Below are 26,036 nucleotides of genomic sequence, written 5' to 3'. Positions count from 1 at the left end.
GTTGGAATAGGCTGCCCAGGGAGGTGGTTGAGTCACCATCCCTGGATGTGTTTAAGAGACGTTTAGATGTGGTGTTGGGGGATATGGTGTGGGGAGAACTTTGTAGAGTAGGGTAGATGGTTGGACTCGATGATCCCAAGGGTCTCTTCCAGCCTAGACAATTCTATGATTCTATGATTTTGCTAAGCACTATACAAGCATGTACAAAAAAGAACGTTCCTACTGAAGGGCTGATGAGCTGACTTTAAAATGAAAGGTGAGAGATGGTTTCTATAAACAGAGGGTGATTATGAATAGCAGGAAACTAGTGATGATAACACACCAACTCAAATTCTGAAAGCTAAATATTTTCATCTTGTATTAACACTTCTCAAAATATTTATCTTGGCTATTTTATCTATTTATGTAATAATTTGGGGGAAAAGCTTCTTTCTATTGTTGGAAAACCCACAGAAAGCTCCCTAATGGAAATGATTGACTGAAGTTTTCCATCAGAATCTCTTCGATGTCCTTCAGTTCAGAAAAAGGCAGCTCTCAACCCTCCAGAAAAATTAAGTGCTTAGAAAATCTATATGTTTCTTGGAGTCTTTTCTATGTCCAGTAGTGCTTTGGGATATCTGGGGACAGACTCTTGGCACTGTGCTCTTAACAGACCTTTTGTCAACAAACAGATGTACCCATTTCATTGCTATTTGGTCAGCAAAAGAGCTCACTGGTGCATTTAGGGAGTTGTTCAGGCTTACTGTTGATCTTTCTCATTAGTCAGAAAAGAAAGTATGTGCTACATTTTTTGTTACAGGTCCAGGAAAAAGTACATATTACATTTGCTCTCCAGCTGAACTTCTACCAGCTCTTAGTAAGATGTAGTGAATATTTCATTGCTACTGTTAAACTCTTGTAACTAATATTTAAAATAAGATGTGTTGGTTTGCTAATTTCCTAATCATTAAATGTTTTCTGTAACATACAGTGATTATTTGCTACAGTAAATTTTTATTATTGCCAAGTTTAAGGACCAAGCAGGAAGTATCAGACTTCACTGCTTAAGATTTAGGTATTTTAAAAAGCCTTCAAAATACATTCAGCAAACGTTAACAGTCAGAATATGCTTTTGAAGAATTTTATTGGGCTTTACTTCTGATAACTTCAACAAAGTCATTTTCTGGTATTTCAAGTGACCAGATAAAACATGTATTGCTAAGGCTTCAATTTATGCCAAAAATATGATTGCATATCTGTCTTCAGGCACATGTTTTATAGCATGTAATTGTGGGAATTTCTCAATTTGTCATTTTGTGCTTTTATACATTTTGGTATCTCTGACTGTTTTAAAGATCACAGTTTTATTTTCCTTTTTTATCCCGTGAAATGAACAAAAAGTAAAAATTAAAATTCAAAGTAGTTTCTAGAACTCTCTTTAAAAGTACATTGATTGCAATGAATATCAAGAAGACTAACTCTGTGAATGTATAGGAAACTCGACTAACTTCTGGGGTTTGTTTTTCAGTTTGTTTCATTTTGGGTTTTTTTCCACATCTATCCTCTTATCTGTACTGCGTCCAAGAGTTTATTTTTTTTGAATTCACAGTAAGTCCACTGTGAGTTTTGCTTCAGTGCAGACTTTGAACTGAACTCACTGACATTAGTGAACAGTAAAAACCGAATGCATTAAAAAGGTTGAGGCTTTGTAGAAACATCTCTGTAAGCAACAACAGATGACTATTATTTGTTACAAAGAAATATAAATACATGTTGTAAGATTTAAAGTTAAGTGAGCTCTTGCAATTGGTATTCCATGATAAAGCCCTGTGTGTTAGGATTTTTGTCATCTTAACTAAGTGTTTATAAATATGAACATAGAGTTATTTTTAGGAGATGAAGCCCAGATTTTGCTTTTTGGAGCTAGGTCTTCATTTGCAGCATCAAAGGCAGATTTTTGTAAGTTGTAAGGATTTAATGAGAGTGGGGAGCTGATCATTACAGTACTTTCATTAATTTTTCAGCGGTGTTGAAACTTAATTATCTTATATATTGAAAATGCTGTTATGTAAAACCACTTACTGCTTCTATGACCATCAACAGCTTTTTCTTTCTCCACATTTATTTAGTTTTACAAAAGGTTTCTGTAAGAAAGACATGCCCATCATGTCTTTCTTTCCCCTTCTCAGCTGGGAATCTCTTCTGATGTGGAACGTATGTTTGGAAGCTTGTTAAAGATGCTTTTGGCAGTTTTTACTGCCTTCATCTTGAGTCTGTTTAGATGGGGAAACTTTCCAGTATTTTTATGCTAGTTTACTGTTCTCTTATCCAGATTAGTCTGCTGAAATGTATCCTAGTGTTCCCTGGAAGTTCTCTACTATTTCAAATCTTTTTGGCTTCCTGATTCATTAGCAGTATTTTGGCTGTCTAAAACCGCTATTGGATACTTCAGTCTAACTCCTTAAAGATGTTTTTGGTTTTTTGTGACTGAAGCTCTTCAATTCTTGCTATTTTAGAGGTAAAATTTGCTTCTGAAACTTTCTACATACTTGAAGGGTGACTGAATTCCTTTATATATTGACTGTCAGGTTTGGCAAATGCATCTGTGAAACTTCTTCCATATTGTTGTTGTTGTGAACAGCAGTCCCAAGAGACTACAGTGCCTTTTGATAGAGCTACCGCATGCACGTTATGTATGCATATGGGTAATACTAAAGACTAGAAGCTCTTCCTATTAGCTCAATCTTCAGATATTGCTGTGCAGGTACTGCTAATTCTGCTAAATAATAGGATAGTCTAGAGTTTTGTTTCACTTCTGTTTGTGTATTTAATCTAAAAAAATGCCTTTTAGCATCCTCTTCCTAACAGAAACTGATACTGTCTTGAGAGACTAGTCTCAGCACGTTTGAATATAAAACCAAACTAGAAATTATTGGAAATATACCACAAACCCCTACGTTTTCCTGATGTTTGCACTACATTTAACAGGTTAAGATAAGTTTCATACAAATGTTTCAGGCCAGTTTTGTGTTTCTGCTATTATACAATTTTTCCATTGAATCTAGTGGAGCAATGACTTTTTGCCTCAGTGGGAATGGGCTCTCAAGTTTTGGATGCTTTTGCTGAAAAAATGCACAGCTCACTTATGTCTGATACGTTGTCTTTTTGTCTCTTACAGTTTTAACTCTGGAACAGCTATCTCGTAACTCTCTGTTGGTTTTTTTTTCTCATTTTCAGCCACTGTTGTAAGTTCAGAAATATACCTTTTAAAGAAGAACATTGTGTTAGCAGGGGGTTCTCTAGTATTCAGGTTAATTTGAGAAAATTTGGACCATATTGACTTTAGTGTGAAAGAAAAAAGTAAACAAATATTGAAGATGAGCTATACAATTAGAGCTGAGGTGATACTCGGTTTTCCATGATGTTATGCAGTAAGTATGGTAGCTTTTACTTCTAGGTCAGGTAAAAGCTCTTACTGATTTTCATTGCTGGGCTGGTCTTACAAATCTATGCCCTGCTGTAACCATCTACCAAGCTATGTTGAAAACAGTATTTAGTCTTTTTATTTCTAGAGGCAGGTAGGAGCTGATCTAAGACTTCCCTAAGTTAAGGAAAGTTTGAAAGTTTGCCTGAGTACAGAGTTGTACAAAGAGCTGAAGTGGTTCTTTGTAAACTTCTGTGCAGTCAAAGATCCTTGAGATGTAGAATTGACGCAGAATTGGTGTGGCTAAAGAAATTATTTAATGTTGGTAAGAATTTAGGAGAAATTCCAGTTACTCTTCAAACCACTGATATCTGACTCTCATACAGTGAATGGTGGAAGCTAGTCATGACAAAGTTCTAAACTGTCTACTTTCATGTTGTATTACAGTGCTTATAATTAATCTTCTTCCCCTTAGTAGTTTTCCTATTTTCCTGTTTTTCAGTTTTTCCTGATAATATGATTTCTATAAGTGAGTCATTTGGTGACTGTTGAGCAAAACATTTGCTGAAAGATTGTGTTGTTGTTAGTGATGCTATGCCAAATACTTGTACAAATAGTCCTAATCCTAGTGTGAGCCCCCTGCCTGATTTTCAGCATACTTTTACTAGACACACATTCAAATAAAACTAAATTTCATCTTTTACTGTCTTTTCTAGTTTCCAATCATTTCTGTAATCAATATTCTCACTCTTTTACCTCGTTGTGTCTTAAGTGTAATAATCTAAAGCCTTTTCCATCTTGTCGTCTCCTGGCCGTTGAACTGCTGCTGCCTCTTCATGTTGCTGAACTTCCTTACTGTTACTATGTTAGGTTTTTTTATGTTTATCGTAATTCTGTAATTACTTCAAATAATGATTATCTCAAAAACTATACTCCTAAATTCAGCTCTAGGCAAAACTAATATAGAAAATTAATCTGAAAATCTGATGCTGTTAATATTGGAATCCATGTTTGAAACCTTCTGCCATTTGTTTTATTATGCCTATTACAGTGTAACTACTGCTTTCTGCTGCCATTTTAGGCTTTCTATTATGTAGAGATAAGAGCCTTTGAGAACCTCAGTTTATCGTGCTGGAATTAACAATAAACCTTCCTAAAAATCTGTATGGAGAGATTAACTTCTTTAATATTTATAATATGTATTTACACTTTATTTTAGGAAGGCACCAGTTTCTCCATATTTGTCTCAATATAGAGAATACAAAGATAGTGAGTCTGGTTTATCACATCAGTAGTTCAAGATTATTAAATCTTTGGCTTTAAAAATTTTCACTGTAGAAGCGAGACCGATATCTTGGCATCCTTTAGAATATGTATGTATCTGATTTATGCTCTCCTTAAAGTAAAGGCAGATTCATGCAGGATTTTTTAATGAAGAGCTGGAGCATTTCAACTGTAATGCTGTCTTCTCTTTGTGTTGGTTTATATTTTCTAACATTATGTTTATCTCACATTTACAGGATTGTTTTTTTTTCCTTTTTCATTTATGAGAATCCAGTGATCATTTCAAAAGGAAAATACTTGCAAGCTATATTATATGAAATGCATATAAAACTAGATGCATCTAAAATTTCAATGAAAGGGATATAAAAATAAAGATTGATGTGGTAACTTTAATTCTCTCTCAAAATCACTGTCTTTAAAACAATGAAGTCAATGTGCGACTAAGCTTTTGTAATTCAGAAGAGACTATCCAGGATGCCTCCAAGTGATAAAGTGACAAAGTGATGAAAATCTTTTCTTGAAAAGATTTTTGGTTTTGAAAGTGTCTGTGTGTCTGTTTTTGCCAAGAATAAACTAAATGTGTTTTCCAGTCCCTGTTTACAATGTATTTGCTTCCAGAAGACAGGCAGTAAGAGAACATACCCAAAGATGTTATTTGTAGCTTTATGTTAGTACTGATTGATGAGTTCTCTCATGTACTCTGCAAATTTGGAGCCCTTTATATTTAAATTGCCTTGACAGCTCGTGTAACTTTTTTATATTTTCTTTTCCTTTTCTTAAGAATTTCTAAATCTTCTTTTGTAGTAAACACACCACAGAGAAAGCTGTGCTGTGCTAGAGAATTGTTTGGATTTTTTTTCATATGAAGTCCTTGTCACTTCTGACTGCTAAACTGCTGAAATCGCTCATTTTTCCTGTGAGGCTAGTATTCCTGAAATAATTTTTTTAAAGAATTGATAGCAGTACATCGAAATAGTACCTAGACATGGATGTTGTAAGGACGTGTTCCTGTACCACTGTTCAAAACAGATAGCAGCATACCCTCCTGGGCAGAAAAGTGCTGGAAATAGCCACATCAGTTCCAAGGTCAGATACTTCACAGGAAAGTATAAAACCCCAACACAGGCTGGTGTTTGATAACTTGTGGTTCAGTAAGTCTGTTGCGAAGCTGAAGTGCTAAAGCACAAGATTGAATGTGTCTTCCAGCTTTTAGTTGCTATGATAATTCTCTGTATGTGGCCAGTCCCCTTCTGGTTTCTGAAGGGCCATGTGCATATTTAAAATAAGTGCTTTGACATTTATAGCTAAATCTTTTTACATGCTCGTTTTCTGGGCACAACTTCCGCCTCATCAAGGCCTGAAGATCAAAACATCCACATATCTTAAAGAGGATAGCACAAGGTATCTTATCTCCCACTCTTGTGGAGGGTTGAGAATTTAGGGGCATAGCTAAAGAAGGTTAATCAGGAAAAGCATAAGCACTTAGAAAGCGAGTAGGTCCACGGTAGTCACAAGACTCACTATATCATTGTATTACCATGTAGAATTTATTGTCAGGGCTTTTATAAACCACTAATGCTGTTTTAGTCTCTGAGGAAGTACATGTAAGTATGTTGTTATTTCCCTATGATGTCAGTTGGACCTAATCACATATTGAACATTCATTTAATGTTTTAATACTTTGTGAATTAGAACTTTCATGCATTTATCCTTACTGTTTTAAAAGGCAAGGTCAAGTCAAAAGGATCTCTTTCTCATGCCTCATGAATCATTGCAGGTTGCTCTCATGGGTTTTTCCTAGGTATGTCTTCGAGTGAATTTAAGATTAAATAAAGCTGGATGTAAAAACTTAAGGTCTTTTTCAGAGTAAAAAAGCCCTGATACCGGTTTCTGAACTTTCTGAATACTTATCAAATGGATTTCAGTTAGGACTGTATATCCTGTTTGGTTTTGATTAAAAATTTTGACATATGCTTCTTTGAGAGTGGAATTTAAATGAGAATTAACATAACCACTTCAATTCAGATAATTAGTCTGCAGCATTATGGGACCAATGGGAAGAACTACTCAGAGCTTAGAGTACCACTCTTCAAGAGGAAGTTTTCCTGTAGTTTGTAATACAACTTTGTAGGTTTTTAGACTTCAAACTCATTTGAGTACATACTATAAGTAATCTATGACTGACAAGCACTGAATGAATAGGGCTTTTTTCAAATAAAGAATTTTGCTACTCTCTTCCAGGCCTGTGTTGCCCTAGGTTTGATTCTTCCAGTTCTGCACAGAGCTACAGCTTTGAACCGTTTAGAAACTGAATCTGGTGTAAAAAGTCACTGTTTGTCTGTTAAATAGAAATGATCTCTGCATACATGTGATGGCACAGTTCTACAGCATCATGGTTTAACCCCAGCCAGCAGCTAGGACCATGCAGCCACTTGCTCAGTACCCCCCTGGTGGGATGGGGCAGTGAATCAGAAGAGTAAAAGTGAGAAAACTCATGGATTGACATAAGCACAGTTTCATAAGTAAAGCAAAAGCTGCACATGAAAGGAAAGCAGAACAAGGAATTAATCCACTGCTTCCCATCGATAGGCAGGTGTTCAGCCATCTCCAGGAAAGCAGGGCTCCATCAAGTTTAGCGGTTACTTGGGAAGGCAAAACACTGTAACTGAACTGCAGCTTCCTTCTTACCCCAGCTTTATATACTGAGCAGGACATCATATGGTATGGAATATCCTTTTGGTCAGTTGGGGTCAGCTGTCCTGGCTGTGTTGCCTCCCAAATTTTTGTGTACTCCTAGCCTACTCGCTGGCAGGGCAGGGTGAGGAGCAGAAAAGGCCTTGACTGCTTAGCAACAGCCAAAACCATCAGTGTTTTACCAACACTATTTTCATCCCAAGTCTAAAACATAGCACTATACCAGCTGCTAGTAAGAAAGTCAACTCTATCCCAGCTGGAACCATGACATACAGTATTCCTTCTTTGCAGATATTTCTGAAATTAAGCTCTTGGTCTAGAAACGTCCGTCATTTGGGACCTGCCTCCTTAAGTAACACTGCTAGAATTTGCATCTATGACAAAAGGGAAGATCTGTGGTCAGCCGATTGTTTCAGAAGTCTTCTCTGTTGGCCTCCTCATGAGATGCCCCAGAGTTTTCTAGTAGTAGCTTTCCACACTGTTCCAAGTCTGCTTTTCTCCAGATTTTAGAAGGGAGGAATAGATTGAAGGGTGCCAACTGTGAGAGGAGACATATGTTCCTGTATTCCTATCAGTGAACTTGTTAGCTGTAGTTTTTAATATTAAATCATTGAATTTATATTTAGATGAAAAAAGCTTGGGTAAATTGGTCTTTTGGTTTGGTCTTTTGAGTAAATTAACTTTAATGCTGGGTTTTAAATTTCTGTGATAATGTCTAAAGCAGTGGAGGGGGACTCAAGGAAAAAATGAAAAAGACAATAGACCAATTTCCTCTCTCACTGTTTCTGGCTTTTTTTTTATTCAAATGTCAGGGATCTCTTTGATCTGTTTGATGGAATACATTAAGAGACCATGTACTGGTTACAAATAGCAAATATGTTTCTGAATGCTATTTTTTGTCTGTCTTGTGAAAATACTGTGGCTGCCAGGAAACTGTAGTAGGAATAGACAGGGGCAGTAATTGATATTACGATAGTTTTGGTGCCTCACACTTGACTATCTAAACAGTGGGAGGAGAAAATTGATGTGGAAGGGGTAAAAAGGGAAGGGCTTGGATGGATTGGAGTTATGTTTGATAAATAGGGTGGAAAAGGGCAAAGAGATGTGTGGCTTAGGAGGTATTCCTGATGACACTGGGAATGAGATGAGGAACGAGAGAGACTATAGGTTAAAGGGAAGCAAGATCTGAGTTACCGGGGAACAAAATGTGAACACAAGAGAATTACTGAATGGAAAATGACTAGAGAGAAAGACGGCAATACGTGTGTTAAAATGATATGTAAATTAAAACAAAAACAGTAGTTGGGAAGTAATTGCTTGTCTCCCTTAGTTTAGCTCTTACCCCCAAAGAAGAACTGAAGGCTCAAAGGCAGGGGAGTAAGCTGGAGCTTCATTAAATTAGGGGGGCTGTAGGAAGAAGAGTTAAAATTTTACATTGCTGACTATCTAATTGTGATCCCTTAGGCAAATATTTGTCTTTAAGATAAACAGGTTGGTTTGGAGTCAAAGCAACCAGATTACTAGCACATTACTTTTTACTTTATAGATACTTCTAATCATTTTGTTTAGAACAATTATGTTGTTACAGTAAAGGACCTAACTTTGTCATCATGGAGATTGTGCAGGCCAAGGCTTGGTGAAACACCTGTTCAAAAACTCCAACAAAACAAGATTCAGTCCTTGACAGCCTGTTCAGTTCATCTGATGAATATCGTATTTGATGCTTTTCTGTTACAGCAACCCAGGTGTTTTCTCATAAAATTTCCCTTTCTAACTGCTACCAAAAGAGGCATAAATCGTGTCAATGTCAAATATAACAAAGACTATATTACGACATGTTCCAATCTATGGTCTTTTTGCTGTCTTTTCTTAAGTGATGCTTTACAGTGCATTCACGTGCTAGGCAGTACAGAGAGAAGAGAGGAAAAACAGCAAAAAAGCAAAAATGGAATAATATCAGGTCATAGATGGAGTAGTCAATGTGTTTGTTGTTTGGAACCTGTTTGATGCTATTTTTCCTGACAAATGTAAAATCGAATTTATTATTACTGGACTGTAATACTTTGAGCAGTCAAATATATAACACTGGCATACAGTTCTGGGGCTAAATTGAGTTTTTGTGTGGCTGAATGGAATGCCCATCTTGGTTGGACTGAAAAATGTCACAAGGCTTTTTTTACACAAGCATTTCTGCCAAGTGCGTACAGGAAGTGGCTTTGGCAGTTGTATCCAAACAAGTAACTTCATTTCCTGGAATTTGCTTTTTTGCAAAATGTGGACTTTAGGAAAGAAAGTGTAAAGAGGGATGTTAAGGGGTAGAGGAAAGATCACCCCTAAAAGCCTCTGAAAAGAAGTTTGCCCAAATTATCAAACTCAGTTTTTTCTAGATATAGTCAGAACAGTGTTGTATAATTTATTTTTTCAAATTGATAGTTTCTTTATGTAATAAAAATAATATTAAAAATCTGTTGACCATAATTGTGCTTAATTACTGAAAGTATTACCTTTACTAGGGTCCATTTTGTCTGGAAAAAGAGAGATGGTGTTTAGTGTTTATTGTCAAGGCAGCAATACAGTAGTTGAGAAACAAGAGAATGTGTTGAATGACCATACAGGTTGTAGAGGCCTACTAGCAACCTGAGGTTAAGTAAAGCTTCTATTTGCTGCCATAAAAAAAAAAAAAAAAAATGGAAAGAGAATAGATTTTGTCAGGTATAATTTTCAGTTAAAAAGGAGACATGAGTTGATGTAACATTAAACATATTCTGCTAAAAAGACAAAAATTTTATCTGGCTGGTCAGGTGCTATTTTTTATGCTATTGCAAATTCATCTGTTTCTAGTCTAACTTGCTGGGTTTAAATCACACTGCGTTTTCTTCATTCTCTCTTTTTTTTTTTTCTACTCTCCTAAGGTTACTATCCTGAATGTTTCAATAACAGTGCTTGCAACCTTCTTCAGAGGGCTGAATAGCTGCCTATAATATAAGCACAGTCTTCATCTTCCTATGTTCTTAATCTTAGGGTCAAATCATAGATCTTTTTCAGATGCTTGAAAGGCATTTGTTAAAAAGCTGTTTTGTATCAAACGTTTTTTTAAGGGGTTATTGCAAATGAGGGGCTATTTCAGAATTTCCAATGAGGAAAACATACATTGAAAAATGTGGTAGCAATGAGTCATACTGTTGATGCATCAGATGAGAATCTTGAAAAAATTACCCTTTCCCTATAAATAATATTGCAAAATCCTAAAGTTTAGAGAGAAAAGTAAATACTTATGACAGAAGGAATCTTAGCATCCAAAAAAATGCTACAAAGTTCACAGATAATGGAGAAATTAGAATATACCTTTTAATTTAGTTGGGTACTAATACAAAGACAATATATGAAGCAACTTAGTATAACTTGATTTAGGTAGAATTTGTCTCAAGTCATTAAAGATTCTTTTAGTGGATCAAGGCACAAGAAAAATGCTTTGGAAGCAGTTCAGTGCAATAATTAAAGCATGAGTAAATATAAGCAAACATTTTGTATACCTTTCCGAAATGGCAAAGGCTGTGCTTGCTATGTCATAAATGGCAGCTGCTGTAAATTTGTTTTGGGGTGGAAGCTTTGCCTTTGGCTTTTTATTTTTGATACTTCTTTCAATATTTTGTTCTGCATATAATGATCTATTTTTTTGTTTTGTCATATTTACTTTTTCATTACCTACACAGAGCAAGTTCAGTCTTGTTTGTCTTTTTTGCAGTTGTGTCCACTGACTATTCATGACAGTCTTGTTATTCCTAAAGAAAAGACATTTCTTCTTAGTAAGAATATTTCCTGCATAATGTATGAGCTTCTGTTAACATTTGCCTTTGTATGCTTCTCATTTTTCACTGAATACTTGTGATAAAGTATATTGTCTGACTGAGGTTGTTAGCTGGCTTGGATTCTTATTTTTGTTATTTGTCATATTTTTACTTCATGTTCACTATTGTTTGCATGCTTCTACTGCTGTGTGGATTTATATTATAAATAAAACAATTCCATTTTCCATTGCATTATAGAGGCAATACATTGCACTGAATAAGATCCCAGACTGAAATGCAGGGCATCTGTTTTTTATTTCAGTCATTATTATTTACTAAGTTTGTGAACTTATACGAGTGACCTCATCTCTCTGAACCAGTTTCCTCAACTGTAAAATAAATTAGAGTGGCTTATCTTTCTTGATCACTTTGAGATTTCATGTTCAAAGGCCTTCTGTAAGTGCAAAATCTTGTTTTTCTAACATTGAGGAGCAGATGAAATGATTTGTGAAAGTAAGACAGTGAATTAGAAGCAGAAACCAATATAAAACCTTGGAAGTCTTGACTCTTCATTTTCAGTCAGCATAACTGTTGCAACACAGTTGTTGAAATTACTTCTGTTTATTGATAGCTAATTTGTTTGGGAAGCTTTGTTGAAAATTAGGTTATGTTGGCTACTTAAAATTTGATGCAAACACGGGTGAATATTTCTATTTATAGTATGATATTTATTGTAAGCTCTAAGACTGAGCTGCATACAAATATATTTCATGCAAAGCCATCTCTACTTGCTCAGTAAAAGAAATCAGAATAAAGCACTTGAAGTGAGCTGGGAACATTCTGAGTGTTAAAATAATTGTATTTTTTATTATGAATCCTTTCTTCTGCAACACATAACTACTTTGATCACCTCTATTTATGCCATTTATTCCCAGCTTTAGCTCTGGGGAGAAAAAATTCTAAATATTTCAGAAATTTCCTTTAATCTTTGAGTGTACAGAGAGATAGTGACATCAGTTTGAATGATGGCCAGTGTTTGGAAACAGAAGGAAAATGTCTCAGTTTTGTATCAGGAGCGTTAAAACAACTTTACATAAGGGAATACTAGAAGCAAAAGTCAGAGTTCCAGGCAAACATCCTTTTGATTTTCAGCAGGTTTATTTAATTAACTAAAGCCTTAGAGCTCATGGCTCTAAGATAGAGCACGTTTAATATTGAAGTAAGCTTGTATGACAAGGAATTTCCACAATATATTGTCCCATTTTGATCTTAAGGAAAACAAGCCGTTTGAAGCCATCAAACAAACATAGTGTACTTGGCATTCAGGAAGAATTATGCTATTTTTCTAGTGATAGTCACTTATTTCAACAGGTTTCCAAAGGGCAAAAGCACTCTTAATTCTATGTCTTGACATAAGCAGATTTAGAGATACAGAGGTTATTGGTGCAAAAATTCTTTTCATCCTTTGCAAATTAATCATATAGTTCAGCTGGCTACAAATTTTGAGTGAAAAGGATTGATAGAAGTAGCTTTTCACAGTGGGAATTGTGCTGGTGTGAAATGGAATTTCACTCCAATACTTTATATGACATGATTTTTTTTTTTTTAAGTGAAGTTTCCTAACATAGCTACTGACACCATTGAATTTTCACCAGATAACCTCTGTCGTATGATGAGTCAGAGAGAATCAACAGGGTAGCCTTGCCTCTGTGAGCAATCAGTTTTGCCATTAATATCACTGGGACAAGAATGTCATCAGTTTTGATTAAACCAAGAGTTTTTCAAATCACAGAACCAGAAGACAATAATTAAGATGCAGAAGAACCCAGATTACTTGACTTTTTTTTTTTATTCTCAATTTTAATACAATAGACATGTATTAGGCATCATAAGAATATTTCCTTTTCTCTCTGTATGTACTGTGGAGACTGTAGTCAGAATAACTAAAGCTGACAATGAATTAGTAGGAGTGGACTCCGTAGAGAACATTTTTAACTGATGTGAAATGTGTCGCATGTTATTGTGCAGTTGTATATGTGTTTTATAAATGAAAAATAATTTGTATTTTAAATAATTAAGGTTGCCTTCTAATATTAGAGGTTTTTTTTTTTAACTTGTTCATTGTCAGAAGGGAGGAAGATTTTGCATCTCTATGTTTATCCGTGTGTGCATGTACATATGTTAGCTGTCTCTCTGATTTCTATGAATGTACTTGGGGGAAAAAAATGCCAGCGCATATTTATTTGCAGGATCAGGAATCTAGCTTCTAAATTAATTTATGTTCTATCTTTAGTGTTGAGGATGGTAAAAAAAAAAAAAAAAAAAAAAAAAGTTTAATCATGTAGTGTAGATATCCGTCTAATAGTAAGTATCTGTAACCACTGTAATCTTTTGTAGGCTCATGGAATTTAAAAGATAATATATATTTTCATAAATAGTCATCCTTCAATAAGACAAAAAGAAAAATGGTCAAGAAATTGCTAAAGATGAACTGATAGGTTTCTGGAAGACAAACATTCTGTGAATTATTGTAAGCAAATAGTTGTTGCCAAATTCTAGGCTTTATTTTACCACACTGCAGTATCAAATTGCTCTCTGACTTTTATTTCCTGGGGAATGGTTGCTGCACATAAAGAAAAGGAATTATTATTTTGCTGAATGTGGATATTTATTGTTATGGCAGCAGGACTTACTGTTAATGGGATAGACTACACCAACCCATAACTACAGGGTAGGAGGCCCTTCCTGCCTCTAGAGACAATTTAAGATAGAAACTTAATCAAAAAGTTGAATTAATTTTACCATGGTCGGGTTTCGGGGATTAAATTTGGAGTTAATACGTACACTTTAGTTTCAAAATCATATTTGTAAACCCTCATGTGATTGTTTCTAATGTCTTCTCTGAGGACAGAAAATAATGTGAATAGCACAGATCTTTTGGTCAAGTTGGAGCAGCAATTATGAGGTCTTAGCTGTCTCTACCTATTCATTCTCCCTTTGATAAGACAGAGAAACTCATTCTCTGCAGCAGGTCTGCCCTCAAGGAAGGTATGTTAATCGTTTCAGTGGCCCAATATCCATGGTGGGATTTCACCTGCAGAGTATGGAAGAGTGGGAATTAATTGTCCAGTAATTTTACAGGGCTTATGGCTTTTTGACTCTGAGCTCAAAATAGAAAATTTTCTTATCATTAAGTAGTAGTTCTTTATTAAAATGCATTAAGATATATTAACAAAAAAAGTCACTCCAACTCTTTGCAGCAGCAATGGCATAAGCACTGTTCATGGCCAGTGTCATCCCTGTGCTTCTTCCAATATATTGTGTGCCTGAGTTATGTGGCCTGTGGTTGTCAGGTGGAGAATTAATTTTTAATGAATATGTTCCCCTTTTATGTTCCTTCTCGATCCTGGGAGCAGTACTGTAGTTAGACATAAAAGGTGGTCCTCATTCATCATCCTGGAGTGGATGTAAGATGCCCCAAAAAATGGATGTGCAAAGAGGAAAAGGTCCAGGTGAATCCCTGGATTGAAGGGAAGAGGCTTTGATATCTTGCTGCAAAAGGGTAGACATATTATGTGGTAAAGAATAATCCATTTTTGCCTATTTGAAGATGACATGACTGGCAGTGGGGAGCTCTCACATTCAGTCTTGTTAATTTAAAACCTAGAAATATCTATATATTTGAGTGGATATTTTGACAATAATATTGGAAATTAAAGATTGTATGTCAGGTGAGGGTTTTTATTTGTCTGTTTTGTGTCATGCAAATCCTTTTATCTCCTTTTTTGTTTTTTTTTTGTAATGAACTTCAAAATGCATAGCAGTGAAGTTTGGGTAAGTGACCGACAAAGTTCACCAGTGCTAACTTGAAACTAATATTCCAAGCTCATTAAGTGATAGTACTAGTTGGGGAACTTAATATTCCTGGTTTAAATTACATCTTTTAAAAATTTACAATTTAAAATGTAGACAGTTTTAAGTATTGCTTGTAAATCGGGTGGGTTGTTAGAATCCTCTTGGTTGTTTTTTCCCAAATGTTTCTCAATCTTCTGTGGGGAGTGCCTGTGCCAAGAGGAATAAACAAGGATATTTGCTTGAATTCCAGAAATTTTTCTGTAATATTAATGAAACAAGCATTTTCACAAGCATTTTTTATTTCCTTCAAGCAATCTAAACTAGAGATGCCACAAAAACATGATTGTTACACCATATTACTTTAAGTCTTGATAAGCAATGAGGTTTTTGCTTGTATCGTTTTGTGTTTACACATTTGTCCTTATACATAGGAAGCCCCAAATTTATCACACACGTTTTTAGAGGCCTTTATCTGATACATAGGACTGGGTGGTGCAATCCTGACTTTCATTGATCCTGGTAACACTTTAGCCCAACTTCCTTTCATCCTCTGTCACTCAAACATTCACAAACCCAATGTTGGGGTTTTTTTAATCAACTCAATTTTTGAACTGCACTGAAACAGGAAGTTACACATTTTGAGTATTCAATTTATTACATATCAACACTAAGAAAAGAATACATCCACATAGTTACGCTTTTGCAGTTGTCCTATGGCTTTACAAGGACTATTTTTAATCTCTGTTCAAAATAGCCAGAGCAAAGAAAGAGAAAGAGGGGATGCTGTCTGCAATGTCGCAGTTACAGGACTTGTTCAGGAAGGGAGAAAATGCTGCTTCAGTCCCTGAGTGCTTGAAATTTAGCACGGTCATTGCTGAGGAATAACGTGACTAATTACTTTTTAAAGTCTGGACATTAGTACACAACAGGCTACCATGTTCATTCTCGGAGGTAAACTCCAATAAAGTTTCAACAGAGCAAGAATCAAAGTTCATTCTTTTACAAATAAGTTTCACTCATTTCTTAATTGCTAATTTTCAGCTGCCAAAAGGAAATAAGCAATGTGATTGATAAATCTCATTACTTGAATGTAAATAGATAGCAAATTTTAAAATTAGTTGACCTAGGTTGTTGATTGGTGAGAATAGATAGCTTACAATGGAGTGCATCTCATGGTTTCTTCTCTCAACTCTACCTCAGCATACCCCATTCTTTTGGCGCTGGAATTTCTGCTGGGAAAACAAAAAAACCCATCAATTTGTCACAAAGCAGCTCCGGCACTCCTGTAGTTTATAGACTGAAATATTAAGATAGCCCCAACCTGGTACTAATTGATGGTATACCTATTACAGACATTTTTTTCTTGTCTACCTAAGATGTAGTGCATACAGACTTCTACTTCAGAAAACCTCAGTATCTTAATAAAGAATAAAGCTAAAATGTAATATAAAATTAAAAGTACACTAAGTTTCCAAAACCAGATTGGTGTTTATAACAAGTCATTTTTCCTCTGCTAAACTGCTCTGAAAATGAAATATGCCTCTCTTGTGGTTTATGGTGTTACCGGCAAGATTGGTGGTGGAGACAATTCTCCAGGCACCAAAAATACATGCAGATCTCTACAGCTGTCCCTAACAAAAAACTTCACTTGCATTTGGTCCAAGCTGTCATGACTCCATTGATGTAGGTTGTCATTTGGTAGAGCTCTTAAAATATTCTTATCCCACCATTCAGAGTGATTTTTCTAAAATTGAGAAAGATATATGGAAAAGGAGAATTTAAATACCATAGCTATCACTCAGAAAGGCACAGAACATGTAAATGAGGAAAATTTTGTGTGGCGTTTTCTGTCTTTTTTAAGCATTTTGTTCTAGTTGAAAAAGGCAGATAAGTTTTTGAACATAAGTGCCCTTTTTCGGGTCTGAAACAGAGGCAGCAAATGTTGCTACTGCAACATGGCAAATACATGAAGGATGTCAAAACATACACATTTAATTTCCTATTACTCAATCTTAACTGAAATCTTCATCTTAAACGCAGTAGTCCAAAGTTGGTAAGTGAGTCAAGTTCCTAATGTATCGGCCCTTTCTTATATTTACTAAAGTTTTTACAACTGCATCAACCGTTGAAGTAAACAGAGGTAGACTCCTCTATAGAGACGGAAATGCACAGTCTATTTCTAATATCCAGTGTTTAATGTAAGCTCCACAATGCAGTATAAGATATGTCCTCTTTTATCAGAAGTTATCTGAATTGTGTGATTCCAGCATAGGCAAAAGTGAATCTTATTTATTTAGAAGTGGCAGCACCATTGGGTGGGTCTCCTAAAGCTCTTGTGGGTTTGACTTCATATTTTCCTTTGTATCCACCCCCTGAGCTTCTGCCAAGCCTACCATGCTTCATTTCAGGCTCTCTTTGTACCTACTAATTAAGGACTTTGAATGTGTATATGTATTATACAATCAAATATGATCTCATAGGCAGCTTTAAAGAAGTAAATGGTTGCAAGTAATAGCTGAATTTTTTTTTTCCCTTTTGAGACATACAAGCTGTCATACATGAAATGTAAAATATTTCTGCAATAATGTTGGCATCAGCACATGAGAAAAACTTGGTTGTATCAGTAGATACACTACTTCATTCCTCACTGCTGATATCTGTAAACATTTTGTTCACGATAAGTAGCCTCTAACTGTGCCCTCGGCTCCTCTGATCCCACTTTGAATTTGGTAACTCTGCTGCCCATTGGCTCTTTAAAGAAAATATAAAACCATAACTAGGTAACATAAAAGTAGGCACACTGTAAATCATTAATGCTAGTGCGGATATTCTACAGCATCTTGAAGTCATGCCATGTATTTTGAGTAATTATTAGAATCTGTAAATAACAGAAACAGAATCAGACCAAACTGGTCCTGTTAACTGAACCTAACAAGTCCTGAGAAAATATGTGCTCTATCAGGTGAAGGTGATGACAGTATATTAAGTTGCTATTAACAGTTTTCTTTTATCCTGCAATTCTTGCTAGCATTGTGCTTTGCAACATTTGACAGGTAGAAAAACTAATTTTCCAGAAGAGGAAAATGAGGGAAAGAGATTTCAATATTTTAAATCTTTTCACATGGAGATCACTCTAAGGTTCAATCTGGTATCAGAGTTACCACATGTCAGTAAGGAGCCTAAAATTGCATTTCTGACTATCATTGGGCATTGAAGTTCAAGGAGCTTTTGTTGCAAAAGTAGAGCTATTAAAAACATACAGCTGGGTTAACATGAAAAATATTTTTCTTACCTGTACTGTTACCTGTGATTTCTTAAAATAATGAAACTGAAGAAAATCAACATGATTAAATTCAGCTATCATATCCCATTTGGAGTTCAGTTGTTGCTCTGCAGTCTTGGATGACATTAAAATAGTCAATCTCATCTTGTTTTAAATTAAGTTTATAGTTCATTTAACTTTTGTTTTTGAAGTACTGTTCAATATTTGCCTTACAGAGGCAAATATTTGCCTCCTTCCTGCAGAGGAATATTAATGAATTTAAAAACTTAATGGGATTCTTGTAATTGGTTGGGTTTGGGGGGTTTTTTGAAAGCGTTCCAGTTGAACTTTACAAAAATTGACAAAGTTGGCACTTTATGTAACAGTTCATTTTTGTTCTTTTATTGTAGTAATCTTAAAGCAATCCAAGTTTTAGTGATCACATATCCTCTAACAATATTCCTTGCAGTAGAAATGGTACTTGTCTTTGATTTGTGTCCAATGTACTCCTGTACAAGTTTGTTCTTTGCTGTTAGGCATTTGCAGTGTTTAATTTAGTGGTGATTTCTCTTCTGTTTATAAATTATTTCAACATATATGAAATACCTTTTCTTGCCAATCAATTAATTTTATGTGGATAAAATGATGCCTAGGTAAATGACCCATGCACCAATTAACTAAAGGATTTACACAGTAGAAGTTTTCACTTGAGGAGTACAGTCTGACCTGTCTAGATCAGTGTTCAGTACCACAGTAACCATGCTCATAATCTCGAGAAACTGTTCATTTTACCCTCTTCCTCCCCTGTAAGTAAACAAAGAAAATCCAGAGCCAGAGAAATTAAGTTATGCCAATTTTTAATTAGTTCATTGAGTCTGAATATTCTTGTTTTCCTTTGAGGCTTTTAACCTTCCCAAAGACTATGTTTTGCAACTCAGCAATGCAGGGATACTGTGAGCAACGTTGTTTTAGGTCTTTCCCATTTTTCACTGAAGGTGGCCATAGGTAATACACATACTTTTTCATGAAAAATTCAGCTGAGCAGTGGAGAAGTATTTGTTGTATATTGGATTTGGGTTTATTTTTCGATTTTTAAGTACTTATTCTTTGTTGATTCATTATTCCCAAGCTCTTTACGTCTACTTTTTTTTCCATTCAGAACAGATGGCTATGATATTGTGAGGGATCCTGGTAATGATGCAATGAATTATGCTTACATGCAAGCACTTCTAATACCTTAGTTACAAAGACTTACCAAAAAAAATGGTTTTAGTTTCATTTGGAAGTGTCTACAGTTCCCTTTTGCTTATTTGATAAGTGTAAATATGTAATAGCATGAACAGTTTGACAATCTTTGTAAGCATGAAGAACTCCCAGTTCACACTAGCTGCCATCCTGAAGTTCTTCAGACAACCCTTACTTGAATGAAAGCTTCCCTTGAGCGAAGGGGACTTTTTGCTCCTATTGATTTCCATGGAAAAGTTGGCAATTCTTGTCCGATAGAGCACTTGGTAGGAGTGGAAAGACAAAATCTTCTACTGTGAAAACATAGTTTCTGCAAAACAGATATGTGGGCAGATACGTGGACAGATGCCTTTTTCATCAGAATGTACGATCTGAAGAGCTATTCCCAAGAGTTTGCTTTTGTTAACAGTCTTAGAGTTCCTCCCTCAGACCAGCTCAACTTGCAACCTTAATTCTCTCCTGGAGAGTTGTTTCCAATTCTTTTTGCCAGTTAAACTGGCAGCCTCAAGTATGAGGGCTGCTGAGAACCCCCTTGGAACTCTCATACCAGGACCAAAATCTGGTTAGAAGGGGAGGTTGTGAGGAGACACGGCGATTCTGCGTTCTGACAGAGAAGATATCCATTTCATGCTATCATTTGACAGATTTTTCCAGACTTAACCAAAGAGCAACCTAAAAGTTTTCTGTGCGTTTCATGCATTAAACCTAATGAAGGTCTTCTCCCTCAGAGCAATAAACCCTTTCTGAACAAAGAAACCGAAAAAAAAAAAAGAAAAAGAAGGTGTCTGGACTCAGCACTCTGGAATTGCCGTTTGCAGTTTGAGCACGCTTGAAATCATTATGAAAAAACACTGAAATAAACTCCTTAAAAATTGTCCAGTATGTGTGAACTGGTATTGCGAAAGCAAGCTGCAATAGGATTTGTGGGTGTTGGATATATTTAAAAATCAGCACAGTCATTTAAATATGTACAACCATGTTTGATGACTTGTGGTAACAAAATAAGGTCTAAGTTTATACACTTGCATGCTCTTACCTACTCAGATATAGTCCTTGAGTAATCCCAGTGGATACTATTTAACTTAAAAATAGCATTCAGCCCTATAATTACTCTGCTGGCAGTTGAGCATCCAGTGCCACACTATACCCTACATGTTCCTTTAACTTATTTTCCTAATTAAAGTTTGTGAGGCACTAAACAGTTGTCATTTAGGATGGCTGTAAATAGCATTTGTATCTGTAACAGCATAGAATAAAAGATCTCTAAATTAGTTAGTGATAGAATAGGGTGCATAATATCTGCCAGGGGCTTTGCTGATATGCAGGCTTCTACCTGCTGTAGGCATACAACTGAGTCTTGAAATCACTTTGGTCTTTTCATGTCCCCTCAAAAAGTAATCAGCTACATCCAAAAGCCTTACTACATTTTTGCTCATTGAATTTTGAATTATTACTGATTTCAAGAGTTTAGCCTGTTATCAACACTACAGCAAGCCTTCTATTTCTTGGACATTTCCGATCTTGTTGCTCTAATTCAGAGCTTGTGAGCCACCATTGTCTTTCTGCTTTCTGACTTACCCACGTTCAGTGGGACAGCTGTAACTTGCACATTTTATGAGCGGAGCCTGTTGAACTGGAACTTTTTGTTTAATGTGAAAATTGGTGGAGTGCACTGCATAGGAGTACCGACCGACATCAAACCTTCAATGAGAACATTCTTAAACATTCACATTCAGGATGTGGATCAAACCTGAGTTTTCCCAAAATTTCAGCTGTTTGAATTTGCTGTAAATAATGACGGGTTTGCTATAAATTTCACAGTGTGAGTTGGGCATATTTGTGAGTGTTTTAATATTAAAACCAATTTACACAATCTAGCAAGAAAGGTATAATTACGAATAAGTTGATACACGTTTTAATGCAACCCTGTCAACTGGGGTTCCATGAATGTGATTGCAAGAGAATTTTATGCTTTTTCCGAGGATCTAAATTATTTTTATGGTAATGATTATTCCAGTTCACATTGTAATGACTCGATGACATGTGTTTCCTGTAGGATATGATGATTCTTCCTTAGATAAGAATTTTCAAATATTTATTTTGTAACACTATGCCACAGTGTTAAAGAAGGAGAGGAGAAATTGTTTGGCCTGTAAGGGTAAAAGAAATTGTTTTCTACAAGTCTAACAGTTTTAGCTGAACTGTTCAACTCCCTTGCCAAAAAAGTGTTATCATCAGTCGTTTCTTCTCTCAATTCTGCTTTTATTCATATCATGTATATATTGCTATACATAAGTTTCAATTTATAGCTAGAGAAAAACAGAAATTCAATAGCACCTTCTTTTAAAAGAAGATATAGCTTATTTGTTTGAATTAGGCACAGGAGAAACAGCGTGCCAATAATGTTAGTGCACCTTTGCACTTGGAGGCCATTTGAAAGAAGGTGAAGCTACTTTATGAAATTATAGATTATTTAAGGAAATGTAAACAGCACGATACGACGTCAACCACAGAGATGGAATAATCCTCATTACTGAGCAGAATGAAGACACAACCACTCCTTCGCGCTTGCAAGGTTTCTTGCAATCTTTTACTAGTTTTAACATTATTGTGTTCCCTTATTATCATCCTAAACATCTCTATCATTACCCACAGACTGCAACATGCTTCTCTAGCTGTTTTATGCTCATATTATACTGAGGTATAATTCTAATGGTTGTTTTTAACCTCCTTTCCTTACATACCATTTTCAGAATGTTATTGTTTACTATTTCATATGTTTCTATATTTTCTTAAAATGGGCTATAGAAACCAGAAAATTTCCCCTTCCTAAGAGTTCTGGGGATCTATTTTTGTGTGCTTTGTTTGGCTGTACAAATCTGCTGCCTCCTAATGTAGCGCTGGAAAATGATTATCAGATTACCTTTCATTTTGGTTGATGCATTTCTGCCAGGCAGAAGAAATACTCACTGTAATAGTTTTGCTTTCCAAACTTACTTCTACTGTTTTTACTTCTACTCTCAAAGGCAGCACATTGCCAGAAGGGTTAAATACTTTACATTGCAGTGTTACGTATAAGTAAGAGTGTTTCATTGTTTATCTTAGGCTCAACCATGAATTCCATCCAGGCTGTCTGCACTTAATACAAGATTTTTCTGCAACAAAAGCAATTCTAGAGGGTCAATTCAGGCTGCATATTAAAACTAGTGCTAGTGATGGGATGAATGTGCTATAAAATTCTGCTTGCAAAGCTTCCTGTTTTTCTTCAAGGCAAGCATGAAACATGAACATTATATTCTCAGGTCATCATCACAGAAAAATACATTTTCCTAAATCCTCTTGCTTCTTTGGGTCACACAGCAGTAAAGACTGCACTGTATCTTTCTTTGACTTTCTTATTCAAAAAGGGTGGAGCATTTCTGCGTGCTTTGCCATTCAAACATTCCTAGTGGTTCTATTTTCAACTCAAAATTTTTAAATTAGCAACAGATGTGCTGATTCTTTTGACTAAAACAGAGGGCAAATTTTTCTACTATATTTTGAAGAAAGTTTTTTCAACTTTTACTGGTTATTGAACCCTGAGTGCTAGTTTCACTTACTAGCCTTCGCTGTAAACAGTATCGTACACCACAGAAATCTCACTGAAGCCAGTGGGGAGTATTCGTGATACTATGAGTGTGATGAGGGGCAGCAGAACATATTTGGAGTAACTATAAAATATAGTTTACAGTGATAGTCCCCAGTAAGGTATAGCATCCCAGTGTTGTGTATCCCAACCTGTTTAGGTATGTATTGTTAATGTATCATCCCCACTTACACCAAAATTGCAAAGCAGGTAGCCTGGAAAAATAATTGGCATACAGATGTTACTGGTAATGCTGGTCTATTGGCACAAAATGTATCGTAGAATCATAGAATGGTTTGGGTTGGAAGGGACCTTTAAAGGCCATCTAGTCCAAACCCCCTGCAATGAACAGGGACATATAGAAAACTCTTGCGCGGGAGAACTGGGAAACTTTATAGCTCTTGTGCACAATGGATTTGGGGGTCTCGATAGCTCTGAAGCAGGAAGGAAGGCCTGTAAGTGGGACAGAAGAAAGACTCTAGACGTAAAAAAAAAACAAACAAAAAAACCCACCAAAACTAAGGAGAATCAAATTCCAATTTAAGGAATATTATTTTGAGGGTTAACTTCCAACCATGAGGTTGAATTAGAAGTGGAGCTATTTTGCATTTTTCACACAGTTTGTGTGTGAGATTCCTCACCCTTTCCGCTCCTGAACTATCTTCATTACTGTAATTTATACAAGTGCAAGTCTTATCCTTTCTCCTTGCTTATTTATTGCCAGGCTAGGCATGGCCTTGGGCAACCTGGTCTAGTGGGAGGTGTCCCTGCCCATGGCAGAGGGGTTGGAACTCGATGATCTTCAAGGTCCTTTCCAACCTAAACCTTTCTATGATTTTATGATTGACATATATGTGCTCATGATAACAAAGATGCTGGTGTAATCTTTCTCCATAAGCCTTTGAATTTTTTTATTAATGATAATACAGATGCATGATTTCTTACTTGGATCTGTAGTTCATCTAGCAAGGAGAACTGATAAATAATACAGACTGTAATACTTTTTTTGTAGTCTTTTTTTAACAGATTTGAAGGCCAAATAGGTCTTGACCTTCTGGCACGCAAAAGGAAACAAACACTATGTTGAAAATGTAAAAGGCAGGAACCAACCATTTTTGTAGGTATAATACCTGCTTCACTTAAAAGGAGATGAAAAACATTCACTGAGGGGGATGATACACACATAATTAAAAGAAGCCTGATCTTTTTTTTCTTCAAGAATGCTGAAAATATTCAAGGTATGTTTAGAACCAATATGAAACAGGGATGAAAGAAATATAGAAGCAAATTGCAGTTTGCTGTTGTGAAAATACCTCTGTCTCACACTTAGGAATATTTCACATATTTTAAATTTTCAAAGTTTTAGTTATGAACATTTTAAGTTGTCTTGAGAAATTATACAGCCCAAACATTCAGACTTTAAAAAAGTGAAGTGAAACAGAATTAAGTTGTCAGGTAAGACAAATCTTTTGTCAAAAATGCTTTCCCATTGGTGGAACACTGAACTTGGTCTTCTGCGTGCTTTAAGACCACTGGGCTGACTTGCTATATTTGTCTAAATAGGAGTTAAATAAATGCAAAATGTCTGTCTCTTAATGACTCTGAAGTAGTTCCCTCCCCCCTCTTTTTTTTTTCTTGGGGCAGGAGGAAAGATGTCACTTGGATCTCAGGAAGCTTTTGAAGTTTTCAAGCGGGAGCATGCTGACAATATAACTATTGAGGACAACAAGCAGCTTCTAAAACAGAGGTGAGTGTCACAGCAAGATACAACTAGAGACAGACATCTAAAAGTTCATTATGAGTCTGGGTAGGAATCCGTAATTTTACACCAGCCATCCCAGGCTTCTATTGAGAACCTGGTGCAGAAACTTTGCCATTTCTTACTGGGGATATTTAGTATTCAGAAGGCATCAAGTGGTGACAGACTAAAAGTCTGCATAGAATATGAAATTAGCATGAGGAATCTTAGTGCATCTTGCCTCTGGTTTTATTCATCTTATCTTCATAGCCATGTTGAAGCAATGTGGTAAGTGGCATTCGTGATGGTGAATTATCTAGAGGAAGTAAGATCCATGTGACTGAATGAATTACTGCAATTTCCATTGTCAAAAATACTTTACTGGCTTCGGCACTGAGTTGGACAGTAAGCTAGGAGATGTTTAACATATGCTTTTGTCTGTTCCTAACTTGTTTGCCAATTTATTTTAGTTTCTTTCTGCCAGTTTTGCCCTCAAAAACAGAAATAATACCGTCCTCCTCCACATTTATCGTTAATGCTAGCTAAACACTTCAAAATCTTCCAGGGAAGATGGTAAGAATGGCAAAACATGAATTTTCATAAAGCAGATTTTAAACATCTCAGAAATTAAACACCAATGCTTGTCCATGTTGATTGGATAACAGTACTGTTTCAGTATCAGTTTTTCAAATGTTAACCTTCCTTTGTATTGCAAGAGAAATACAAGGCTTTGAGATTGGAAATGCCAAAAGCAGATCTCTCAATCTACTCTTGTAACTAACATTTACCCTAACAGGTTTGGTTTCTTTCTTTTTCCTTTTTTTTTTTTTTTTGTCCTAGGGTTTTCTTCTCCAGGTTTCTCCTGCTTTCTTCTTCTTTCTTAATAACACAATTTTCACACTTAATAGGCACGAGAGACATTGTTTCCAGGGTTGCTGAGTCTCATTTACTTGAGTGAAATTGAGGCACTGTCTATGACTTATTCAAGATCTTGCTATTTATCACTTTTCTGAACTGGTTAACTTTCTATGTGGGTCTGTAACTTAGCCACAGGGACACAAATTGCCAGTGTATTAGATGTATGTAAGAATTTATCCATGTAAATTGGATGTTTAGTAATGCCTTTCTTTTGTTCAATATAT

At 35.7% G+C, this 26,036-nt stretch overlaps 1 protein-coding gene across 1 annotated transcript in view; it reads left to right on the top strand.

Moving 5' to 3' along the window:
- The window catches only part of KIF6 (kinesin family member 6), a 173,383-nt gene that overhangs the window by 84,771 nt on the left and 62,576 nt on the right, over nucleotides 1–26,036 (top strand). Inside the window, exon 14 of the mRNA XM_009880465.1 lies at nucleotides 24,801–24,903. Within this exon, the coding sequence (XP_009878767.1) occupies nucleotides 24,801–24,903 (103 nt within the window). The remainder of the gene's footprint in view (nucleotides 1–24,800; nucleotides 24,904–26,036) is intronic.

Source organism: Charadrius vociferus, unplaced genomic scaffold, assembly GCF_000708025.1.
Source record: "Charadrius vociferus isolate BGI_N301 unplaced genomic scaffold, ASM70802v2 scaffold62, whole genome shotgun sequence".
Lineage (NCBI taxonomy): Eukaryota > Metazoa > Chordata > Aves > Charadriiformes > Charadriidae > Charadrius > Charadrius vociferus.
The sequence above is the reverse complement of the archived record's forward strand: the minus strand, read 5'-3'. Positions and strand labels throughout refer to the sequence as shown.